Source organism: Ambystoma mexicanum, chromosome 12 (assembly GCF_040938575.1).
Source record: "Ambystoma mexicanum isolate Mex_15411 chromosome 12, UKY_AmexF1_1, whole genome shotgun sequence".
Classification (NCBI taxonomy): Eukaryota; Metazoa; Chordata; class Amphibia; order Caudata; family Ambystomatidae; genus Ambystoma; species Ambystoma mexicanum.
In genome coordinates, this window is record NC_090936.1 from 881,308,613 (window position 1) to 881,334,452 (window position 25,840).

Genomic DNA, 25,840 nt, shown 5'->3' on the forward strand with positions numbered 1-25,840 from the left:
CTGTAATGGCATCCGAGCGTTACAGTCATAAACTGGACGAAACGGTGCACAAGGAAAACGCTGTTCACCAGAAAAAATGCTACCAGCACCCAACGCCGATGGCGCAGGTGTAAGGGAAGAGTCCTAAATGGCCATTGCATTGAAGTTCGCGCGGGAACGGGCAACATTTTGTCAACGCCTGAGGAGAACTGCGTCACATGTGTGAGTGAGGCAGGGGTCTCCACAGACAGGTCAGGGGTCTTGACTTTAGCCTCGACACAAGGAACCTCGGCAGAGCCAGAACTGTGTGGCCTAGGATGTTTCTGAGACATACTAATAGCCAAATTAGCCTCTGAAAAAGGAACCTCAGCAATGCCGGTAACAGGAATTACAGTCAGCGACCTCACTCTGTGCCACCTCAACAGAACCGGTATCCCCACTAGAGCGGGACCGATGAGGAACCCACCTCACCGACAAGACCTGAACAGGCCTCTCAATTCTGTCAGTCACCTTAGCCTCCGATAGAGGAACCTCGGACCAGAGTCCGGTAACATCTCCCTACGAGGGGCCTCGAACCTTGGTTCAGTACAGAAAACTACAATAGAAGCCTCAGGGCGCGCCCCGTTGTCTGTATGGGAAGCTCCAGACAAGGAGACCTCGAGGTAATCTCCGGTACCCCACTCCCTCAGTAGAACTGGGCCGTTGAATAGCCCTCACAGGAGGTGCCTTGGATTGAAATCCAGTGCAAGTAGGCCCCTTATGGAGGCCCTCAGAGAAAACTCTGGTACTTTTCTTAGGCCAGAAGGCACCTCAGGTGAAACCCCGGTGACAGAGCTTTTAAAGCCCCTCCCGGACCGGCAACACCCCGGGAAGGATTCCGCCAGTCGGCATGCCCTAAAAACTAAAGAACTTACCGGGCGTCTCTTCTTCTCGTCGATGAAACTCTGAAAATGCAGAGGAGGAACACGCTGGAACACACTGGAACACCTCCTCCCACCGTTCCAGACGATGTCGAAGTGCCCGGACCGAAAGGGAATCGCAGTAGAAGCACGAGTCCCACCGGTGATCCGGACCCAAACAAAGAGGATGGGGATCCGCCCTAGCGAAACGTCGTTCGCAGGAACAATTAGGAAAATTTAACCAAAACGGCATAGACGAACTACTACGCGACCGCTATACCGGAGCAGGAGGGACGGACACTGGAAAGAAAAAATCTTCTGAAGATGCAAGTGCGTCCAGGCCGAACGTGCAGAGAAAAGGACTGATGGGCGATGTGCTGGGCAGAGCCAAGGAGGGTGGGGTTACGGCCGCGTACAGTACCCCGCGTAAAAAGAGAAGGACACATTTTTCAAAAAAGTGATGCTTTTCACAAAGTGTTACGATCCTGTCCCACAGGACGGAGGAATGTCCATAAGTATGGAGGAAAGGGGACGGGACAGAGGAGTATTGTAATTACTGTTGTCTACTGTAATAAAATCCTGTTATTTATAAAGACAAATTAAACAATCTAACCATGCCAGTGTTTTTAAAACAAATCGCAACAATGGCATATGCAGCACGCCATCTATATTGAGACTAGTATGACCTTTGTAAATTGTATTATTGGGTTGGTCTATAGATACCCACACTTTAAACGGGGCTACTTATATTTCCTAATATCAGTCAAACCTGTTTTCATGTATACAAGCTTATTGGCTGCAGATTTGGGCGCCATCAAAACATTGTGGTTGGCTGCATATCTAATCGCCACCTAATCCCCCAGTTCATATCCGCAGACCTGTGCACTTGCTCTCTCAATCTCCAGTAATCGGACCATGTACACATGAATGACTCCCATGAACCCTCAACACTGGTTATGCTGGCTTGCTCTGATGGAAGTTGCTTCAAAAAAACCTGGTGAGCCAAAGGTTGCAGACTCCTGCCCAGGACAAACAACTGGTGCAGATGTAACTGGTGAACCCGCTATCTTAGGCGTTAGCAACATGCATCTCTTCTCTCCAGAGGTTCTCTGCAGACAAAAATATATGTATTGAATTTTCTTATGTTTTGGTCTGTGGTCTCCTTCCCCCAGTAGTGTGAAAGCTGCTCACGATGCATCTAAACACATGTTTTTGTAATAATTAATAACATTGCTTTGATGATTTATAACAAAACAGTGGAAACTATACAACAGTTATCCACGTGAAATGATTCCCTCATCATGAAACAAGCATACAGAAATACTTCTTTTTCACCTGTGACTGTGATGGCGAAGATTGTGCGGCTTGGTTTCCTCTCATAAGATTCACACACTGTCCAAGCAGAAATGTTCACCTTCTGACAACTTGGAAGGCCAAGAATGGTGAACTCTTTCCCATGCTGCATCAAGGTGAATTTCTTCAGAGTTGGCTGTAATGTTACGATTGGCTGGATTACATGGGCTTCCAGGCAAAAGGACATGTATTTGCCTAGAGCTGGCTTGTCCCAATAAACGGTTACACTGCTGGAGTTGGCACGCAATACTGTGAAGTTCGTGGGTGGCAAAGGATCTGTAAAAGAGATACACAACTCATTTAGTGGGATCATTTCTTTATTTTTATACCAATGATGAAGCATCCCAGTCTGAATGAGTATCTCTTGCTTAGTTAAAGGATGGCAGCTATGTATATAGTATCGAGAATAACAATTCATTCTAGGTCAAAGACAGATACAAAAATGTCAAGAAATGTAATAAAACCAAATACAAATAATTAGCAAATTAAACATTTGAGACCATTTTACTGAAACAGATACTGCATTGCCCATGCAGCAAACATATAATCACCACCTACTAGACCTGCTCATCATGGGTCTCTAGCAGTGACTGGGCCACCCCTACCCACCTTCATATCGGCTAAAACGCGCACACACACATTCTATAACTCTGATGAATTTCCCATAGTTGGACTTTGGTCCGCCAATGGGGTTCAACCTACAGCATGTTGGTGCTACTAATGGTGAAAGGCGCTATACAAATACTCATTACATTTAATCACAGAGACTAGTTATTACACTCATATTCCAGGAAGGTTCCTAATAAGAAAACAGCCGGATGAAAAAAACATGAATAGTGTGACAGGGGCAGGAGATTACCCTCCCAATGGGGTGGGGGGCAGGGCCCCCGCTCAGCCTGGGGGTTAAGGCCTACCAGGGTTTTTACCAGTGCCAGTCCTGCCCCAGAGGAGGGCTGAGGGAGTTGGGAGGTCCCCCTTCTTTGCACCCTCTCTCTTTGTGCTGTACTGCCTCTACCAGGTATAACTGTGCCACCCAATGGTGGCTGTATATCATTCTGGACAGAATTATGTTGAGGTTGCTACAGGGATATACATTCCAGAAGGCCATGCAATGGAGGAGTCTCGTCGTGCTCTATGGAAGAATGCACATTACCTCCATGTTGGCGGCATAATCCAGAGGGCTCACAGCGAAAAGACTGCATCACGTGTGCAGTGCAAAAAGTGGGTGGGGATACGGAGTTTAAAAAAAAAAATCTCTTGTGGCACAACACAGAGGGGGAAAAAACAAATATGAATTTTTTTTTTATATTGCGCTTCATGCTGGACTCCAGCCTCTAAGCACAGTACCAGGACAGGATACTGAACCCATGCTGCCCATTGTAGTAGTCTTTACAAAACCAAAGCGTTGCACCTGGGATATTTTTCCCAGTCACAAAGTCAATCTTCCTTGCCGGAAACAAGGAAGATTGGCCAGCACAAGCAGGTGATCAGGGGAGTCAATGGGGAGGGGAAGATGAGAGACATGGAAGGTCAGGGGTGTAAAAACCCTACGAGAATCAGACAGGAGAAGCGTTCAGTGAGGTCAGATGGAGAGGAGGTGGACAGACCAGGTGGCGGAAGGACGGTGGAGTACAGCGATTCTGAGACTGTTGTGGAGCCTGTTCCAGGTGTGGTGCTGGTTGGAAGAGAGTGGTATCGGATTGAAAGAATGGCTGCAAGTAAGTGAATCTTTACTGGGGCTTGTTAAAGGTGTAGTGTGGTAGGATGAGTGAGTCATAGCAAGTGGAATGAGTGAGTGAAAGGACAAGAGAGTAGAGGGGAGAGTATAGAAGGGAGAGGGGAACAGTGGGAGAGGGGAGTACTGTGGATGAGAAGAGTAGAGAGAAGAGCGTAGAAGGGCGAGGAACGAAGAATGGAGAGTAAGTGTGGCCATTGGAGAGACGGAAGAGTGGTAAAATGATCGGGGGCACGAGGCAGGACGGGAGAAGGAGTAGCAACATCAGGGAAAGGAATGAGAAAGTAATTACCACGCTGACTGGAACTGGGCAACAGGAACCGCACCGGAACATTAAAGAAAACTACCACATCTTACTCCTGGGGAAGCGTCATGACAGGATATCACCTAGGAAAACCCCAGAGGGCGAGAGATAGAAACGGCTAAAGCCTCGGGCCCCTCGCCTTAGTCAGAACATTAGTAGTAGTGTTACCTGTCAGTATTCAACTTGTGGTTTAGGGACATCTGGGTTTGTGAGGCGGGATGGCCATGCGAGACGAAAGAGTGGTGTACCTTAGTGTGTCACAGTACAGTCTGCTGCCACCAAACCATCATAATGCTTTCAGTGTTTCAAATAAAACCTCTTGAACCTGTATTTGCAGTTTGGATATTCTTAAGGCCATCCGTGAAAATATAATACATATACTTTTACAGACAAACTATTTTCTCTAGGGCATGGTTAAGTGCAGAGTTTGAGCTGACACAAAGAGCTTGGATTCCCACTCCGCGAAACAAGCCCAAAGTACCAAAGAAGTCTGAATGTCTTGTTATCCCACCAACAGCCTGTAAACCGATAGGTCTTTGTTTTGCACTGGTTTTTTCCTTCTGCCTATCTGGGGGCCTTCTCAACTAGCCATTTCCTTCGGTCTGGATATCTTGAGGAGAGACTGGTTTTCTAGGGGTTGATGAGTGCCTACTCTTGATTTGGTGGGTTCCTGTTCTTTAAGGTTCACAGAGAGGGGATGGGGAAATCAAATGCTCTAAGGGATCCCCAGAAAGCACAACTCAGGATGTGATACAACCCCCCCCCCCGAATCCCAGAGTTCCCCAGTCTCTCCCCGCTACATGAACCAAGTGATCATCACAAAACATTTCAAGAATGAGTGGCAATATATATATAAATATATACACACATACACAAATATACAGAGCGCATACACATGGACAGACACATACAATGCTGGAGGCAACACAGCCAGAAAGTATTTATCTTACTGCGCAAGTTTAAATTCAGCGCAAGTATCAAAAGGACGGTCACTGAAACAGGATGCTATAATCTATACAGCTAGAAAAGTAAACATTTCAAGACCCCTGGTGCTAAGCTCAGGCAGCACCAAAATCAAGAACCAGACCACAAGTAAGTCTTCCTTTCAGAGCCTAGGTGAATCGCCCAAAAACCAACGTGCAAATTCCTGCAGGCTCAACTGTGGTATTGTAGTGCATTAATAGCAATTAGTGCCTCGCCAAGCTCTTTTGTAGTCTCTTGCATCCTTCAACTATGTGGCACAAGGTTTACATGTCTAGTGAGAGACCCTACACATAGGGACAGTTATCTTTCCAATCACAACAAAGATAATGAATAAACATTATTTCTGTTGTCGGAGTGAGCCGCCTGATCCTCCTCCTCCCACCTTCTTCCCCAGTCATGTGATTTCATCAGTGTGCTTAGGGGCTGCACAATGGGCGCCTCATAGTTAGGATGGCAGTTTCCAACACCAGTCGAATGTCAGGGGTTTGTTGCATTAAATCAGCACCTTAACATCACTTCAACTAAAGTTTTTTTCACTGAATTTCAAGGTTTGGTTATGCTATACCCCGCACCACCTGTAACGCTGCCTTTTTTCTGATAACATAACCAGTATCATATTTGTAATCAATGTCTGTTCTTCAGCTATGCAACATCAGGTTTAGGAAGTATTTCATCTTTTCTTGTGGCCACTATGTAAGAATGGATTATTGTGTACTGGGAAGAGGAATGTAGGGGTAATGACATGGATTACCATTTGGTACCGGAAGAGGAAGAGGTAGACGATGGTAAAAGTAGGTTTACTGTGTAGGTACTGGGATGAGGAAAAGGGATCTGGGGCAATGCTAGGGATTACTATCAGGGTACTGTGTTGAGGAACAGTGGGGTTCGTCTAGCAGGAGTTTCATGAGGAAGAGTGAGGTGGGGTAGTGTGGGCATGGCGAGGAAGCGTGAGGTGGGGGACTGTGATGAGGAAGATTGAGGTGCGTGAATGGGAAGCTGACAAGAAAGTTAGGGGAGCGGGGGACTAACGAGGAACAGGGATGTGGGGGTAAAGATAACATTACTATTCAGGTAGAATTACCGTTTAGAAACTGTGATGAAGAAATGGGTGGTGTGAGAATGCAGAGATCTTTCCTGATGGCGTCAGGAGAAAATTGAGCTCTTCATTATTCAGTCACGTGAAAAGCTTGTCCAATCAAAGCCCAAAGTGAACAAGCATCGACTTCCCTTGGTCTAATTTTGCACACTTTTTCATGTAATTAAACAATTATAATCTTGACCCACCAATAGCCCCAGATACTGCTCTCCCACACAAAGTCGAAGTTAATTTAGAAAGCAGTGCCTGTAATTTGTTTATATCAAAACATTGATTGCTTCCTAAATTAACTTAAAATACTCCTCTTCTCCCAACTAGCAATCACAGTTATTACCACATCTCAATACATTATAATGTTGAAGCACCCATGAAGTACTCGGAAGTACTGTTGTGCTGTTAGGCTGGGAGCGGGGGCAGGGGCAGGGCTGCTGTATTGCGGGATAGCATATCCTGGGTACCAGAGGGAGCTTCATTTAGGAGCAGGGGAACTGAAGGGTTAATCTGTAAATGGTGTAAAAGGAAAAAAATCAATATTGTAGATAACCTCATTGGAGTATTGCTCACTGGGCGGCAAGCTGTGTGTGGTATACGCTCAGGACGCTGCTTAAGCAACAGGCACTACCGGCACTGCATTCTTTGAAAAAAATGTATGGGTGAGTGTCGTATTGAGTGAAACGTGATTAGTGTTTTTTTGCAAAGCATGAGGTGCACTTGTTATCCTATTATGGGGGTAATGGCCCTCTCCGATTCTAAACAGCTCTCTCTTGTGTGGTGTCTTAAGAACTAAGGAGGGAGCTTTGTGCGTTTGTCGGCCTCGGCGGCGGGAAAGTGTATTGGGAGTTCGTAGATGTATTCAGCTATTTGATTGCCCAATGCATTATTATTAGATCCTGGCTGTGGGGGGTGTGAAGTTTTGGATTATTATGTCCTGAACGTTGAGATACGCATTACAATGTCCAGAAGGCGCAATAGCTTTGAATACGTCTATAATCGTCCTAATCTTTCTGGACCAATAATGAGGAGTGCTAAATGCGAAGGGCCGAGAATGTATGACGATATATTATCAGCCCCATTAATCTTTACACCAGTAAAAAATACATTGCGCATGGCAATGAATATGCCCTTGCCTCCCGCCCCCCCCCCACCGAACCAAGTGATTCCATGATGTTGGAGGGGGTAGAAATGGCACACTCTTCCCTTCTCTCCACTGGAGGCTTTGCTCAGGTAAACAAGATGAAGCATCAAGCTTCTGCTTGTTTGGTAACATCCCAGAGAAAAGTGTACATAACGCACCGATATCTTCATTTTTAGATCCTCCGCCTGATTTCTTTTCGGCGGACACTGATTTACAGAATCTCTCTCAACACATCCAGGAAAATTCAACTATACAGGAATTGGAAGTTGGTGGACAGAATTTGGAGCAGAATCCGGCTGTTGTCGGTCTCTTGAGACAAATACTAGATGTATTAAAAACCCACTCCTTAGGTTTTACAGAATTGAGGATTCTGACTGAGCGCCTACTAACTTAGTTAAAAAAACCTTGGAAATTATGGAACTCCTTAGCACAAAACTGACTCTGCATTTCCTAGTGTCGGCTTCGCTGATAGATAATAACCCTGACAATAATCTAGAACCCAGAGCTCAGGAAGCCAATAGTGGGGTGCTAACAATTATTTCCCCCCACAAATCAAAAATCCGCCAGATTCTGACCCCACCAAACAAACAAAGTTATTTATGGGTGGAAAGAAGGATGTAACCGCCCAAAAAAAAAAAAACCTACAAATAATACAAAGAAAAATAAAAAAAGTTTTCCTTCTTCTGCTAATGCACATTGCAATAAATTTGCAAAACACACAGAGAAATTTTATTAGAGAGGAAGTTGAGCAAGCACAAATAATAACATTGAAAGGGAATGAGTTGTCAAGTAATCACAATGCTGCATACTCTATTTCGACTAATCTTATCTGATGAAATGTCTCATAAACAAAGCTCGAGTAACAATGGACATATCCCTATTGTAAAGAACTCGATAGGCCAGGAGGGAGGAGATTTGAGGAACCTAATGGAAAAATCTTCTGCATGTCTGCCCCAGCGAGAAACATACAGACTCTTTTCAAAGCCTAGAGTAAACCCTACAAATTTGAACCCTCCAACATCGATGGAAGTAATTGACCATGAAAGGGGGGGGGGGGGGGAAGAGTAGAGTCTGAGGTTGTGCAACAATCAAAAAGGGGTGCAGACATGCCACGGGTGGGAGAGTCCCCAGCAGTCGATCTATTATCAGCGTTGGGGAAGCCCGCAGGGGATGTAGAAAAAAAGGAGACCGGCACGCCTCAGATACGAGCATTAGCTGCACCTCAGAGAGAGGAGTCAATGCTGACAAGTCACATTAATCTGGCCCAAATGATCTGTAACGCTGTGGAAGAGGCGTTAAGGAAGCAAAACAATTGTGATAAGGTATTTCAGCCCCAGAATCGGTAGAAAAGGTAGAGTTGGACGCAGCTGAGGAGGGGCAGAGCTTGAAGACTAGAGAGAACGAAGCAGCGCTGGTGCCCCGTACTTCTCCATTAAATGGAAAACTAGCTGAGACAATTAAGTCAGGGGATGGATTTCAAGCGTCCAGCATTCCTGATCCTTTACATAGAGTATCATTGGGGGGTGCAGATCTGAGACCCTCCCAAGCATCATGGGGACTGGTGGGCAAGCCACTAATAGCTTTGGGGGCGGCAGATTTTAGGCATCCGAAAAACTATATGCAAACTGACCTGAGGGAGGTAGTGTGGAGGAAACCGAGTCATCTAGATTTTCCTAGTATTCTCCTCTACCCCCTTTTTGATTGTGGAAGGCAACTGGCTCTGAATAGAAACAGAATACTAACACTCGTTAATAACATTCCCGCTCTGGCTGATTTGGCATCATCAGATATTAAGAGGGTGGATTTCATTCACCCCCAATGTTTTGACTATGTGAGGGTAGTCTTTCATTAACAGCTGGCGTTTCAGAAATTATTAGCCGAATTGGATCAATTTAACAAAAGACGCTATGACGTTCTCATTTTTACTGACAGGTTGCAACAACAAGCTGAGTGCACCATAAATGATGTTGTTAGGCCCCTGTATCCAGGGGGGTCTTACCAAACAAAAAATGCAGAGAGTGTCCCGGAACAAGAATCAAGTTGGAGATGGTTGGCATTGAGCCTACGAGACTCGATCTCAAAGCTTCAATCGCTCAATCAGCATTCTTAGGTACGGAGAACATCTTATCTCTAATAAGGGGACACTCATTTGTCCTCCTCCATCGAGCTGTGTTGTAAGTTAAAGTCGAACCATAATTTGCATCCAGGAATCCTGGATGACCAGTACAGCCCGATTCGATGGATATGAATGTGTACATATACTGGCCACAAAAGGCTCGGTGGGTCGACCATCGGGTGGTATTTTTACAGCTATTAAGATCAATTGTGGCATCGATGTGTTAGAAATTTATAGAGAATTGCCAGTTGCACTGGGGATTCTGTTAGAGATTAAAGATAATCCATATATGTCTCATATTTTGTTATGGAATGTCTATTGGACTCCGGGGCATGATCTGAATGCTCTTCTCCAAAAAATTTAATCAATTATGGAGAACTGCGTATCACTCTATCCACGGGCCCAATTAATGGTTATGGGAGATCTAAATACCAACATGAAAGCTCTGATAGATGATACAGATGATACGGTTGTAGTGCCTGTAAACATATTTACAGATAGGCCACGCAGAAATGATTCCTATTTCCATTTACCGGATAGGAAATTTGAGCCAAAGTTATGGAATTTGTTTTTGAAATTTTGGGGCTTGAGATCAGTGCACCAGCAGTTAAGGAATGAGATTGACTATACAACATGGTTTTCTGGGGATAGGGCCTCTGCCATAGACTATATTTGTGTCTCGGAACAGTTATTCCATTTAGTGGAAAAATTTGAAATATGCAGAACCACGATGAGTGACCATGGAATGTTGGAGTTGAACATGCGGGTTGTTAGAGAACTAGGGACCCCTGCCTTCATGCCGATTGATCTTGATCCTAATCAGGGTAGGAACAGGATCATTTGGCATGCCGGCAATGTCGAGGCATGTAACTCGCTTTTTCGAAGTGATTTTGGCTCAACATCACATGAAGATAAATATGTGAGATTTTCCCAAGCTAATGTTGGCCAGTATTTAAAAAAGCTAATTGATAAATCTGTAAAAATACCTTTTAAGACAAAAGTCACTAAATCACATTTACATTACTTTGATTCAACTGTGAGGAAAGTTAAGATCATTGTGCGGAGATTGTTAAGAGTCTTAACATTTCTAAAAATGTCTGCAGCAGCCAAGACATCTGAAACAAGTGTATAAAAATTGGTTGCGGGGTCACAAAGGTATGATGCATCAAGCTGACAAGGAAAAAATGCTTTCTTCTTTGACTCATGATTCAGCAAGTCAATTCTGGCGCATGGTCAATAGAACGCCGGTTGCCAGTATGGAGTGTACACTTAATCCTATCAATGAACAGGTCTGGGCAAAACATATCACCACTCTTTATTCAAAAAGAGCATTAGGTTCAAATAAGCTAAATCCCTTAGGTGATGTTCAATGGAAATGTGATTTCTCTGTTGAAGAAATTAGAGAGAATTATACTCTCTAGCTCCTCGAGGGCGGCGGGACCTACTGGTTTATCAAATATCTTAATGAAAGGGGATCCGGACACATGGGCTAGAGCGCTGGCAATCTTATTTAACGACATAGGCCGTACAATATCTATCCCTCTGACTTGGAATATGTCTTTTATTGTGCCCATTTACAAGAAGGGTGATAGATCGATTCCCTCGAATTACAGGCCTATTGCGCTTTTAGACTCTGATTCGAACATTTTTGCTAGTCTTATCCTTTAGCAAATTGAAAAATGGTCATCTGAAAATTCCATTCTGTCATCTGCGCAGTTTGGTTTTAGGAAAAAGATTGGTACTATGGCGGGAGGTCTTCTCATAACTCTACTACAAGAGATGGGCTGGAAAATGGCTGCTTCACCTGTATATCTAGCAAGCATAGACCTTTCTCTAGCGTTTGATTTAGTGATTCGTGGAAATCTATGGGCCAATCTTGGCGGTCCTTATACACCTGCCTGAAGGCTTGTGTGTGCAGATTCGATTAAATAATACTGGCCTTCTCTCAGCTCCAATAAAAACTTTTAATGGTTTAAGGCAGGGATGTATTTTTTCCCCAACCCTGTATAATTTGTATACATCAGACATTGGGCCATCCTTGCAGAAAGCTGCCTTTGTTCAGCAATCTCCAGAAGGTAGAAAAATGAGTTGGTGCTCCTATGCAGATGATCATCTTCTTTTCGATACAACACCCTTGGGGCTACAGCGCTTGTTAAATGCCTTTCTTGTTTATATGACCGAAAATGGTTTAGCGGTTAATGCTCTCAAGTCAAATGTTTTATGATTCACTCAGAAGAAAAAGCAACATAAGAGAAATTGGTCTTTAGATAAGATGAAGCTTGAAATCAGACATAGTATGATTTATTTGGGCCTGTTTGTTAGTGATACCCCAAATAGTACATTAACTACTAATCACTATAGGATGAAAATTAAAACATGTATTATCCAAATGAGAATAGTAGACCGTAAATTTGGGGCATTCTCGTGTCTGCCGCTTTTGATATATTACAAACTAAAAACCATCCCCAAAATTACATATGGCATGGAATTCCCCTTTATTCATGGTAAAATGGACTTGAATAAACTGGAGTCACTCATGTTGCGGAAAATGCTTTATCGTTTACCCAATTGTATACCCTTAGTGGCCATTCAATATGAAATGGGTTTACAATCACTAAAAAGCATTATTGAATGGAAATGCTTGATGTTACTTCGGAATATTGTTAGTAACAACGGAAATACTTTGTACAATGATTTGTCCACTCTGCTCACCCAGGGCACCTCTAAATCAGTATTTATGAGAAAATTGGTTGAAATATGTAAAAACTTAATGATTGGAGTAGGGGCACAGGTGAGCACTCTCTTATTTAATCCAAAAAGAGTAAAGTTATTACTACAGAATAGTGATTGGGCCAGTACAACGCAGAAACTCTCACAACATAAACTATATGGCCACATGGTATCGTTCTATAAGTGTTTGGGTTCTCCGGAACCGTATTTAAATTCATTTCCACATAAAGGTTGGAGGAATTCATTAATGAGATTTTGTTTTAATTTCTTACTTACTGGAGAGATCATTTCAGCTAGAGCGAAGTTCTCTGAACCAACAAACTCGTGTAGATATTGTAACAGCACTAATGTCACTGAGACACTAAGACACCTTTTAATTGATTGTTCTGCTTTGTTGCATGGGAGATAACGTTGTTTTAATCGTTTTGTGCCAGATCTCTCTAATGTAGACCTGGACCTAATGTGGAAACGTATTCTCTTTGATAACAAAATTCCCCTGCAATTGGCGGTTGTCCGATTTTAAAAATTTGAATGCACTTTGACCTGATTTTGAGACAAATATGGATTTGGTTTTATAATGGTATTTTTAAATGCATCTCTTCTGTTTTGAAGGCATGTACATATTTCTTTGGTTTTTATCTAATAAAACCATAAAATCATATAGGATTATGTATTTAAAGTATGCTTTGTTATTCTTTTGCCTTTTGCATTTTTTCTTATTAGGTAGTTCAAAGTACATTGTGTTATTTTCTTGTCCTTTGTATCTTATTTTGTTGTGCAAAGATATATTAATGCAATGTAGAGTTTGTTTTTCATGAATTGTTCTGAATTTTGTATGAATTTTGTAAATGTTTCTTTGAAACCTTATACAAATAAAGGAAAAAAAAAATTATGTTGAAGCATTTCATCTTTTTTTGCCACTGGAAATTAGTAAATATCTCGGGTAAACGCTCTGAGAAAAAAATACCCTGTCCTCCAAACCTCAAACCTTCAAAGAGCATCCTTTCTTGCCCTGCTCACATGCTCCTTTGCTTCAAAACTACCCTATGTGTACACACCCCTTATATCATTTTAGGGCAGTGTGAAGAATCTAGCACTGTCATCACCGATTCTCTGGAGGGAAGCTTCCTTTACATGGCCAGGGAAAGGGAAAGGGAAAGGCAGAAGCTACCCAACTGACCCTGGGGGTGACTATCTGCAGGACCACCACTTATGGGAAGACAAACTCCAAAGGGACAGAAAAATACTAGATCAAAATAGTCTTGCAGTCAATTCCGAATGAGACATATATGCCTCTGCAAAATACAGACATGGGCTATTGTGGTATAGATTAAGAAATCCCACCTTATGGCAGTCAAACACCTTATGTGCGCCCCCCCCCCCTCCTTCTGTACTGAGAGGAGGAAGACGGATGGAGAATGAAGATGATCAGAAGCTGTAAACCAACGCTGTGTTCTAGTCTTTGGAAAGTGTTCCACCGTGCCGGGAAGTTTAAAGTTGACACAGCTTAGAGAACACCAGAATTGAGAGAGGCAGAGGCTGGCTCTGTCAGTGACTTGTTCTGAGACTAGTCAGAACGTTGAGGACAAGCAGGCAATCAGAAGCAGCGATGAGGATGACGTGAATGGCATGCAGGAGAGGTGAACTGAAGGAAGCTTACTGCTGGAGGGCCCGAAGCAGCGAGAGCAACGGGAAGTACGCAAAACCAGCAAACCGAAAAAAAGTCAGAAAAGGGAAGACACAAGGAACACCAAAGACGCTCGGTAAGCCCAGCGAAAGCGAACGGGTTACCGGAGCTGGTGGAGATGAATGGTGTTAAGTAACAACATTGAATAAGTTGATGCGGATGCAAGCAATATTAGGAAAGGGTCAGTGACCCAATGTTTCAATTGGTGTGAGTGCGAACAGTGCTGGAAAATGGTCAGGGACTCCATATCTAAAGGAAGAAGTGAAAGCAGAAGCTAACTAATGAGAAAGGGTGGGTGACCCAATATTTATAAAAGATTGTTTTTGTGGATGAGAAAGAAAGTAGTTGGAGAATGGAAAAACCCTGACAGGCTATTGAACCTGGAAAATAGTGAGCCTGGGGCTCAAACACTCAGGAGAAGTGAACTTTGTGAAACAGTGTGACATCTTGGCAGGAGAGTAAACCAGGAGAAGCGTGTGCAGTAGCACTTTTGAGCATTCTTATGCGCAGATTGGAGTTACCATAATAAATCAGACCCAAATAATTGGACAGACTCAAACAATATAGCAAAAGACTACTTTATTATCAGCTCAATAAAGCGAGCAACAAAATCGTAGCCCACACAGACACAAAATTTCACTTCTGCAAAGAGTTTTATACATCATCATACATCAGCTATGATGTCATCCTACATGGCAAATAATATCGAACAGAGGGATTGGTTAGGGGAACATATCTACTTAAAGCCGCTTTAAAAAAAAAAATCTATTTATTGGTGTAAATATGAAGGTATAGATTATGACATAAGTAATAAGCCTACAGAGTAGGCCACTAAATATTAGTATTTTATTGAAATTGTTTTAGTTGAAACATCAACTTTTTCAATATATTAAGTCTGTTAACACGTGTATTTTTGGATTAAAAAAACAGACAGCTCAATTATTTAAAAAATCAGCATTACAATTAGATTAAACCAGATATAGCTTATCTTAAAACCACAAATAAAATCAATTAGTTAGCATAAGTCGTTCGTCATATAAAATCATTAAAATGAATTGTGCAAAATCAGCAATCAAGGTATCAATTTTTTTTCCAAATTCAATTCTTTAAGCACCTGTACAATAGCTATGAATAATGAGTCCTTTGATGCATTCAATATTTAATTCCATAATTAGATCTCTGGTCAACATCACTCTATTCTTAAAATACTTAAAGAAATGTTTTTTCCTTAGTTCGACTAGGGAGTGACATTCCGTGATTAGGTGGTAAGTAGATTCTTCATTCTTAGGTACCTGCTTTGAAGGCTGAGTATTGAAGACACTTTTCTCTTGTATTAATCCAATCATGTCTAAAGAGCTTCAGCTTAGCTTTGTGCGGAAGTTCTAAGAGTTCGTTGCGAGAAATATCCGCATCAAACCATACTTTCTTTGTAATGCTTTAGCTTGGGTTGTTCGGAGTTTCATCCTGCTAGTGTGTTGTTCTTTATATGGTATGTCAGCCAAATCTGAGTTGATGTTCACTCCAAGATATGTGTATTGTTTTATTTTATCAAGAGGAATTTTTGAGATGGACCAATTAAATTTGGTGTTTATTTATTTTGCTGAATGGTGAAAAATTTAAATTTGTTTTTTTGGTGTTAATTTCAAGTTTATTTACTTCAGCATAACGTGATAGTGCAGCTAGTTTCCTCTGTAAACCTATTGGGGTTCTATCAAAAAGAACCATGTCATCTGCATATAGTAAGTAGGGGATATGCAGAGACCCTAGATGGGGTGAATAAGACTGAACTTTCATTAATTCTTTAAAAAAGTCACGAATATAAGCAAATGGACAGCCTTGTTTCAGCCCAGCGTTGGTTCTAATTGGATCCGACAGAATTCCATCGGTTGTGAGTTTAATTTTAATGCTCGTGTTGGAGTAAAAAAGTAAGATCAAGTTGGAGATCTAGTCAGGGCAATTGGCATTTAAGAGTTTTCCCATGGTAATGAACGAGAAATGGAGTCAAACGCTTGTTTGAAGTCCACTAGAGCAAGATATGTTGGTTGTTTCTTGTGAATCACTTGCGACTTGACTGCGGAGATGAGTAGATTTAGAGCAGTGCCAATTCCAGGTACAAAACCCGATTGATATGGATCCATTAAATAGTGTTCATTAAGCCCTTTTGTAAAAAATCCCCGACTACTAGCCTTGCTAAAATTTTTCCCGGGACATCTAAAAGGGCAATAGGGCGGTAATTCATTGTATCCGATTGATCAGCTGATTTAAAGATCCGAATTATAATTGCCTCCTGCCATGATGGGGGACATTTGTTTTGACTTAGGATGTTTTGGAAAATAGAATATAAAACATCTGCCCAGGCCTCAGGATTTTCTTTAAGGGTCGCGTTGGTTATCATATCAGGACCTGGGGCACGCAGATTACTCAGTTTTTTTTATTATTAAAATTATGTCTAGGGTATCAAATTCAAGCCCTCTGAAGTCAGGTGTTACTTCTTTCTTAGTAGTGAGATCTTCAGCAGAAGTTTCTCAAAGTGGTTTGTTCACGTTGTCTGATCAATATTATTTAGTAGCGTGGATTTCGGAGCCATTAAAGTTGTTTCATATATTACCTTCCATATTTCTCCTGATTTTTTGGAAAGTAATGCTTTTAGCATTATTTTTGCATTATTTTGTTTTTGTATTGCTAGTACTTGCTGGATTTGATTCCTATATTTGTTTTTTAGTTTTTGTTTAGGAGTTTATCATATAGGGGTAATAATCTTGGATCATGACGTAAATTTCTTCTGAGGCTAGCTATGGCAGGATTCCACCGGTGTTTATGGACAAAGATTGGTTTACTATGTTGTATAGTCATTTGAATAATGATTTGAATCGATTCATTGTAATGTATTATTTCCACTACATCTTGATTTTTATGCAGAAGTTGTTGTAAGTAGTTAATGCAATGAGGAGTCCACTTTATACGGTTCCTCGCATTATTTGACTGAAGTGAACCCTTGTAATATTCAGGATTTCCTTTATTGTGGGGTCTCCAGCATAGTTCAACTAAATGGTGATCACTAGCTGTAGTTGGAATAATTTGAAAATTCAATATCAATTTGATTGAGTTATTAGAAATGAAGACGTAGTCTAGAATAGACTGCGAATTGCCTCTAGTCTAGGAGGGACATTGCTGGGGAAAGTGCCATTTAGCATCGAAAAATCTCTAATTTTCATTAGTGATAACCAATTTGCTGCTCTTGACTTAATGGCACAGTCGGGGATCTGTATCAACTTCATATTAAAATCCCCAACAATTATTGTATTGGCAATATTTGATTCAAGAAGAGTCTGGTCAAGTACTAACTCAATGTCAATAAATTGGGAAGAAGTGGAGGAGGCCGGGTTCCAGTATATGTTTATGATCACGGTTTTAGGAAAAAAGGGGTGATCTTTATTGGAGGTGGTAATTATTACTGGCTGAATCTCGGGATCAGGGCTTCTCCAAGGCGTAATAGATAACTGTGAATCAATTCTCACAGCTACAAGGAGAACAGCTGCCGGTCTGCCCTTAGCTGCTTTGGAGGCAGTGATTGTCGCTAGTTGATGGTCGGGCCAAACAAGTGTCAGTGTCATCCATGTCTCCTGTAGTATGATATGACTACGTCATTTATTGAGCAGGAGTGGTTTAGAGTTAAATAAATGCGAGAAGCCACGGGTATTCCAGGACATCATAGTACATTGGTGCTGCTACATGTTATATGGCTAGGAGTTCTTATGTTCAAGGTTTCTAGTATGAGATACCCCCATCTATTTGGATTCTTGCGCTGGATGGAGATTGTGGGTTTGTATTGCAGTTACTGCATGATGGATTAACTGCATTCTGGTCAGATTGTTGTTTTGTAGACCCAGTCAGTTGATGTTGCTCAGGATTCGGGCTCACCATGGGTATGGCTTCAAGTAGGAGACCTTTCTGAAACAATAGCTGTCTTTTGTCCCATACATAGTTTTTAATTATTAGGGAAGATATTTTGATCTCTACAATATCTTGATGGGCTGGTATTAGATAAGAAACGCCATCAATGTCCGATGAATTAATATGTTTCAGTTGTGGGATGGCGTGAAATATTGTTAGAAGGTTCTCCCTGTTCGGGTAGGGGTCAGTGTAAATTCTATCAATCATGGTGAGTCTCAGAGTTTCATTTGATAAGACTTCAGGTAGCCAGTTATCACCGTGTTGGAGTTCTTTGTCAAGACAGGTAGCTGTTGCAAGATCCCTAGCAATTAGTGGATAAGCAATGTCTCTGACATTTGGATTTTCGTCAGAAGATAAGGAGTTAGATTTATTTAACTCTATAAGGGCTTGAGCTTTCGATGGAGAATCTTTAGGGAATGGAGCTCTTTTTACCAGTTGTTTCCTATTTTGCTCTAAGGTCATAAAGGGATTTGTGTCATGGTCTAAGATGACACAAAATGTTGGGTTCCGTGGGTGGCGGGGGGGGCGGTCGAGATATATCTTGATGTAAGCTTTTATGAACAGTTTCCAATACAGAGATGTCATTGTTCGAGTAAACTGAGAAATTCATAAGATCTTCAGCAGAGAAAGGATTATTTGCAATTTCTACACCATTAGTTGTTGGTACAAGCTTTGAACATGGTATAGGAAGATCACAGTCCTTACCTTATAGTGACGGCACCCCTGACGTGCAAGGGCCAGAACCCGGGATGAGAGCTTTAGGCAAGACCACTTTGTCATCCACCGTGAAGGGCACAGATGGAGGTATTTCTTGCAAAGCAGGTAAGGTAATATTTGCTACAAACCTTTTGGTTTTTGATGTGGATGTTTTGTTTTTTAGAATTTGATTTTGTTTTTTTTCTTTTAGAGTTTTCAGATGAGAATCCTTCGAGAGGATTTTTTACTTCATCTGATTTCTTTTTGCGGTTTCTTTTAAGTTTGTCTCTTGGTCTGGGAAGGACGGTAAAAGATGTTGTATAGAGGACTAGTCACTGATTCAAGATCAAATTGAGGATCAAGCAGGATTTTCACTGCAGGCTCTGGGGGTATCTTCGGAGGAGAGGGGGCCGATCGATTTGGGGTTGGCTTCTCATTTTCAGGGACAGGCCCTTCAGGTGTGTCGTCACTAGTGGCAGGAGTAAATGAAGCGTCTGGATTTGTATTTTTCTGTATTAGATTCAATTCAGCTTTTAATATTGACAGAAGATTTAATGCAAGCCAATCAAATTTGCTGATTAGAGTGGTTAGTGTCAAGTCCTGGGAGTTGCCACGTGAATCAAGTATCTCGGAAAGCTTAGTAAGTGTAGAAATTGAAGTATTTATAGCAGTAAGGGCTGATTCTAAAGTCGGGTTGGCTATTCAGGGGAATCCAAAGGAAGGTCGAGGAGTTGGTTTAGCAAAGGAGGGAACTTCGAAATTCTCAGACAGTGCAGAAACCGGAGAAGAGATGATATCATTGGGACAGTCCGTGGGGAATAGTTCAGGGGAGTTAGAAAGTCTGGATTCAGCAAGTTCGTTAACTGTAACCTTTTTGGCAGTTTCAAGGGGGGGCAGACAGATCACTATGTTGGCATTTTCAGTTGAGTGGGCGAGTGGAAAGGGCGTTAGAACATTTCATTTTTTCCATTTTTTTCAGCTGAATCCGATGAATGAAAGGCGTTGTCTAAAGCCACCTTATTCATTCCATTAAGTACCTCAGAATACAAAGCCGAATGAGGTGGCAGCCTTGTTTCAAGAGCAGAATCAAAGTGGGTCTCAGGAATGAAGCAGGGGGTATGGAAGGCACGTTCTTCTAGAGGGGAGAGATGGTCCTTGGAGCAATCTTGCATAGTTTTATCAGATAAACAGATTGGAGGGGGTTGCCCACAAGATTTTTCAGGTGGGTAATGTTTGATTCTGACACTGTAATTTGGGGGGAAGGTGATGAGTGTATAATGGAGCAAGTCAAGGTTTAGATGATCCTACAGCCTCCGGACAAACAACAATGGGTGAAAGTTGAAATCCCGGTCGTATGTGGACTGGGAGTCGAGGAGCGTAGCAGGGAGGCGGGAAGGGCATGCCTGAAGTTAGCCTTAGCATAATTTGTGTTGTTATGGAATTAGAGAGGCTAATTGGGGTAGAAATGGGCTGCTCGGTATCGGTTTCAACGGGACAGAATGGTTAAACCCGCTGAAGGTCTGCTCCTTAGTTTTAAATGTTGTGCAGTGACTGGGAGAGGCAGCAGAAGCAGTATGAGGCACAAAAAGTTGCCAACGGGAGATATTAGAGGGAAGTTGTAATATGGCGGGCAGGCTGTTATGTAAATCTAGATAGCGGGATTACAAATGGAGATACAATTGCACTTAATCCAAAGTAGCAGCTCATAACTATTGTAGCGGACACAGACAGGTCCTGGGAATTAATATTTGGGTGGGAGCCGAGTTAATTCAGTCGGGACGACAGTTGAACAGTAGGCTGCAAAGAAGCGGCGCCTCGAGACATCAACACAAGGAAGACAAGGATAGTATTAGGCACAGGTATTGCTAACAAGCAAACTTGGTGGTAAATTGAAAGTGTGGCGAGATAGCAGGCCGCCAATTAACAGGTAATTAACATCTGAGAGCGGGATCCTAATTGCGCTTCGTCTACTGTGGCAGTTGTAACAATTGTAATAATCAGAGAAGGAAACAAAGGATGAAGACACTTTGGTGGAGCTAAGTGAATGTTCAAACCAGAGGTGGGTTTGAAAATGGAAATCAGAGAAGCAGCACCGCGACGGGACAGCGGCATGGTGGCACCGCGGCGATGCATCACCACAGCAGACAGCCAACAGTACTTGAGTGTACTTGCTGTGTTGCGCGTGGAGCTGAAGATAAGCGCACGTCACCAGGTGGGCGTGGCTAGGGAGAAAAACAAACAAAAACAAAAGTATTTAGCGTTGTAAACGCTTAAATGAAGTGAGGTATAAGGTCCAATAGAGTGTCCAGTTGAAGATAAGGCACGTTGAGATGGAGGTAGATACCCAGTCAGTTCCAGTTCAAAGGTAACAAGCGTTTTCAGCCAAACAGCCGACAGTACTTGAGTGTACTTGCTGTGGTGCGCGCGAGGAGCTGAAGATAAGGGCACGTCACCAAGTGGGCGTGGCCAGTCCAGTTCAAAGGTAACGAGGATTCAGAAAACATCTGGGAGCGCGGCAGCAGCGTTTTCAGCCAAACAGCCGACAGTACTTGAGTGTACTTGCTGTGGTGTAATATTACATTTCTTCAACCTATCCAGTGCAGGAACCATATAATCCAGATTAAACCGAACAAGAAAGAAAACAAAAAGCCAACAGAGCTATGCACCAAGGTGCAAACATTCAGCAATGGGGGTAGCAAATGCTCCTCCCTTCAGGGTTTTTAGGACGGTTCAGCCCACGGGGGTTTTGCAGGAGGCAAAAGTAAAATCCATTATCCAATAGAAGACCAACAGTACCTCTTGTCAATATCATTAGTTCCACTAATGTAACAGGGCAAATGCACCTGCTTGTGCCATAATCGTTGGCATTGTCATGGGGGTTTGTTGTCTAAAGTGAGAAACATTGCATCTGAGGGCGTTCCACGCCATGTTGTTCTCCGTGGGTTCCATAAAATTTGTCTATAAGGCTCTGCGCCATGCCGTGGTTTCAGCCGTAATCCATTTTAAGAAATCCCTGTACCATGCACCATATTGAGGCCCCCACTCGACCTCCTGGACATTGCTATGCGTCTTTTTGCTAGTATGCATGCCAGGTCCATGAATTTAATAACATGTCTATGTTTTTCAGGCCTGGAGTATGCACCCAGCAAACACTCAGTAAAAGCGTGGTATCCCAGCCTTTGTACATACAGTTTTAATCTGGCCCCAAAAGGATTGGACATAAGTGCAGTGCCAAATCATATGCATGGTATCCGCACTGTTCGTACCACACCATGGGCAATCCAAAGACCTAGTTGTGTCAAACTCAGCTACTTGGAGGGGGTCATGTAGGTTATGTGCAGGACATTTGCAAAAGATGAAACCACATGTTGCGAGAAACTTTTTGATGAAAATCAACACAGCATTCCAATGGGTGTCACTAACTTCCTTCTCCAAGTCGCTTTCCCATTTTCCTTTCAGTCCTGCGTTTCTCACACTAATCATTTTCTGCATAGAGTTATATATCCTAGACACAAGGCGCCATTCGTCTTCTAGCGCATACAACAGGTGCAGCAGTGGGCACAGTTCAGGTTCCCCCGGGCAGATTGGCCATTTCTTTTTTGCAATCGCTGTCAACTTACGATACCACAGGAACTGGCCCTTGGGTAAACCTTCGGATTGGTTCAAGTCCTTGAGCTCTCTGTACATCCCCTCCTTATACATGTTGCCCCATGAGCTAATCCCATACACTTCCCATTTTCTAGCCACAGCCAACTCCTCTTATGAGCAGGCGTCAGGCACCATAGGGGCTTTCAGGAAATATGGGTTGCACACCCTTAGGGCGGCAGGTGTGGAACAGGGCAAAGGAAACATTATCGTTATAAGAAGCACTCGGTGGCCCACCAACTGTCCGTTCACCCACAGAACCTCCTTCAGTGTCAGTCTGGACAGTACCTACAGTAGTTCCGACTCAGCCGTGCTATCGTCCGTCAGCCAGTATGTCGTATATTGAAATTGTGCGGCCAAAAATTATAATTCAAAGTGTAGTAACCTCACCCCCTCCTCATGCATATAAAGCGTCTTAAGGGATTTTTTTTATGCCTACCCCGTCCCCATAAGAAGCCCCGCGAATACTGAATCCAGCCTGCGAAAGAACCCTGCGGGTATGTAGTAGCAGACATTGGCAAATGCGTAAACAGCCGTGCCAACACAATAATTTTGATCAAAGAAATCCTACCCATAAGGGACAGTGGCAGAACACCATGGACCGCTTTATCCCCACTTCACTGTGTTCATTGTATGCATGTCCTCAGGTGAATGCATTATAATAATCCCCAGATATCTGAATGCCTTTGGTTCCCAACGTAACCCTACCTCCGGTAGGTCTCGAGGGTCATAATGTCTCAATATTGCCAGTGGAAATAAACGCGATTTTTGCCTGTTAAATGATATACCCAACAATTCAGCCAAAGTTATCGAACACCTCCAATAGAATGGGGAGGTTGTGTTCTTGTTCACTCGCATACAGAAGAACATTGTTGACATACAATGAGACAAGGAGGACCGTCCCTCACACCACTACCCCTGCATCTAAAAATTCTTGTCTTAAGTACACTGCCAGGGGCTCTAACACCAGTATGATATGATATGGCATTTATAACGCGCCTATACACAAGTGTTTCAAGGTGCGAAAAAAGCATGGGTGAAAACGAGCACCCCTGCCGGGTACCTCGCTATACTTCCCAGGTTTTGGAAACCCACTTCCTGGTCCTTACTCTTGCCACAGGTACTGTGTATAACACTTGAATCAAATGGATGAAACCCTCTCCGATTCCAAAATGTTGCATCGCCGCCAGCATCCACTCCAAATATACGTAGTCAAAGGCTTTGGTGGCATCAAGTGATGCCACCACCAGTGGAGCCTCTCTTGCGTTGGTCTCATCTATGAAGTGTTGGAGTCTGCGTAAATTAGCGGAGGTGCTACGTCCAGGGACAAACCCAGTCCGATCCCTTTGAATCAATGAGGTTATCACATTCCTAAGTCTGAATGGAAGCAGTGTAGTAAATATCTTCAAGTCTTGGTTCAGCATGGCTAAAGGGCAGTATGAGTCACACAGGTCATCCAGTTTCCTACGTTTAGGCATGAGGACTACCACTGCCTCCCTCGCACTACTGGGGAGCTTGCCTCAATTATAAAAACGTCCTCATACTTTCAACACTGGCAGGAGGGTGGACGCAAATGTTTTATAAAACGCTGCCGGCAGGCCATCCGAGCCCGGTGTCTTCCCAGCAGGAAGGGACCTTATCACTTTATCTAGCTCCTCCTCCCATCAGCGGTAGTTCCAGACAAGTGGCCTGTTCCGCCATAAGTCATGGGAGCCTATCTGGAAGAAGGCCTTCCGCAGCTCATCATGAGCCACTGGAGTCACATGCTTGTATAAGGTCTTGTAGTATGTACTGAATGCTCCGTTTATCTCACCTTGTGATCTCCAAAATTCCCTGTACTCATCCCTTACCTGCATTATTGGTTTTCGGGGGTGTTCAGTCCTACATACCCATGATCGCAGTCTCATTCCTTATCCCCTTCTGCATGCATGTGTGCTGTGTGGTCAAACTGTTACTGCCTCTCCCACGTTTCTTCACATTGGTTACGTAGTAGGTGAAGTTCTTTCTCGGTACCTAGTGTTTTAGCCTCAGTGGAATCAGTAGCACACATTTTACTTTCACTATATCCCAGTTCTCCCTTCAGTGTTTTCCTTATCCCTCCCACTCATGCCATAGCCTCCCCTCTCTTAACCCCCTTTAGGGTCTCCCATATTGTGCTACATCTGTCTACACTGCCAACGTTTGTCTTTAGGAAATAGACCAGGACTTCTCCCAGCTGATCCCTAAACGTTTAATCCAAAAGTGTCTCGGCTGATAGGCGCCATGAAGAAATCGGGGGCATCGAAGGTCCCAGTTCACCACCAGTGGGGAATGGTCTGAAAAGGTCAGTCTCATGTATACTGCGTCCATGAAATCCATTGTTTGTTCATCACCTACCAGCATATAATCATTGCCGGTGTAAAGCCTATGTGGAGCAGAGTAAAAGGAATAACCCCTTGCACTGGTAAACATTTGGAGGGAACAGAACAAAGAGGCAACATCTTTCATTATTGTATTCAGGGCCTCTGGCGCCGACAGTGATCTCGGCTGTGAGGAATTGGATCCGTCAGGCCCGACACTTCACAGGTGGCAGATGAAAGTCATCCATAGCTTCTGCCCCTCCCACGCCCCAATACCACAAAGGCGAGAGACGTTAGTCACCAAGACAACCGTAGTGCCCTTATCACATGTAGTACAGCAGGACATGGAGAACATTTGAGCTGGAGATGGCAAAAGCATTCAAACAGTAACAGCACATTCATTAGACATGTAGCAGACATGCACTTAAAATGAACTTAACAAGGTACAATATGCATTAAGACATGATTATTAACATAGCATCCACAGACACGAAGAACACGAACATGACAAATGTATAAGGTGAATGCAACATGGACGACAAAACAAATATAGCTTGCTAATCAGGAAACAAGAATGTAATTGGGCAGCCATCTTCTTAAAAATGAAATCCACAGCAGGCTTTTGAATGAGCAAAGGCCTCATGAAATCGAGAAAACTGAAAAAGGTTGAATCCACAGAAATACATATCTGTGTAGAGCTCGGACAGTAGCTGGCAACTAGTGCCAAGGTTAGAGTGAAATAAGGGAGAACAAAGGCACAAAATAGCAATTCCCAAAATGCAATTCCCAATTAAAATGCTATAAGAGTACAACCAGCCTTTGTTAGCCAGGTGCAGTAAAATAGAAAGTCATGAAGAACAACTCAAGAGTGTCCCTGGTGACAACAAAAAACACGACGCACACATTAATAGTGGCTCAAACATCAATAAATAGGAAGTAATTTAATTTCATACACTCTTCGCACGTGATCCATAATTGGAAAACACTGACACTTCATTAGAAGCCAACATAGATAAGATACCTCTAGTACTCCCTAAACATACACAGATGCGCGGTGCGACATAAGGCCAAGTACAAAGGGATTGCACGGTCTCATGGCCTGAGAATGAGGGATGGTAAATGATTAGTCCATGGGCTTCTCTCCCTCTACTCTGTCTGGCTCATATCTTGACAACCTGTCAACTGTTC

At 42.9% G+C, this 25,840-nt stretch overlaps 1 protein-coding gene across 3 annotated transcripts in view; it reads right to left on the minus strand.

The window, feature by feature from the left end:
* The window catches only part of LOC138513069 (uncharacterized), a 1,355,028-nt gene that overhangs the window by 784,260 nt on the left and 544,928 nt on the right, over positions 1–25,840 (minus strand). For all 3 annotated transcript variants that reach the window (XM_069627754.1, XM_069627753.1, XM_069627752.1), the window contains exon 8: positions 2,214–2,507. In XM_069627754.1, the coding sequence (XP_069483855.1) occupies positions 2,214–2,507 (294 nt within the window). The remainder of the gene's footprint in view (positions 1–2,213; positions 2,508–25,840) is intronic.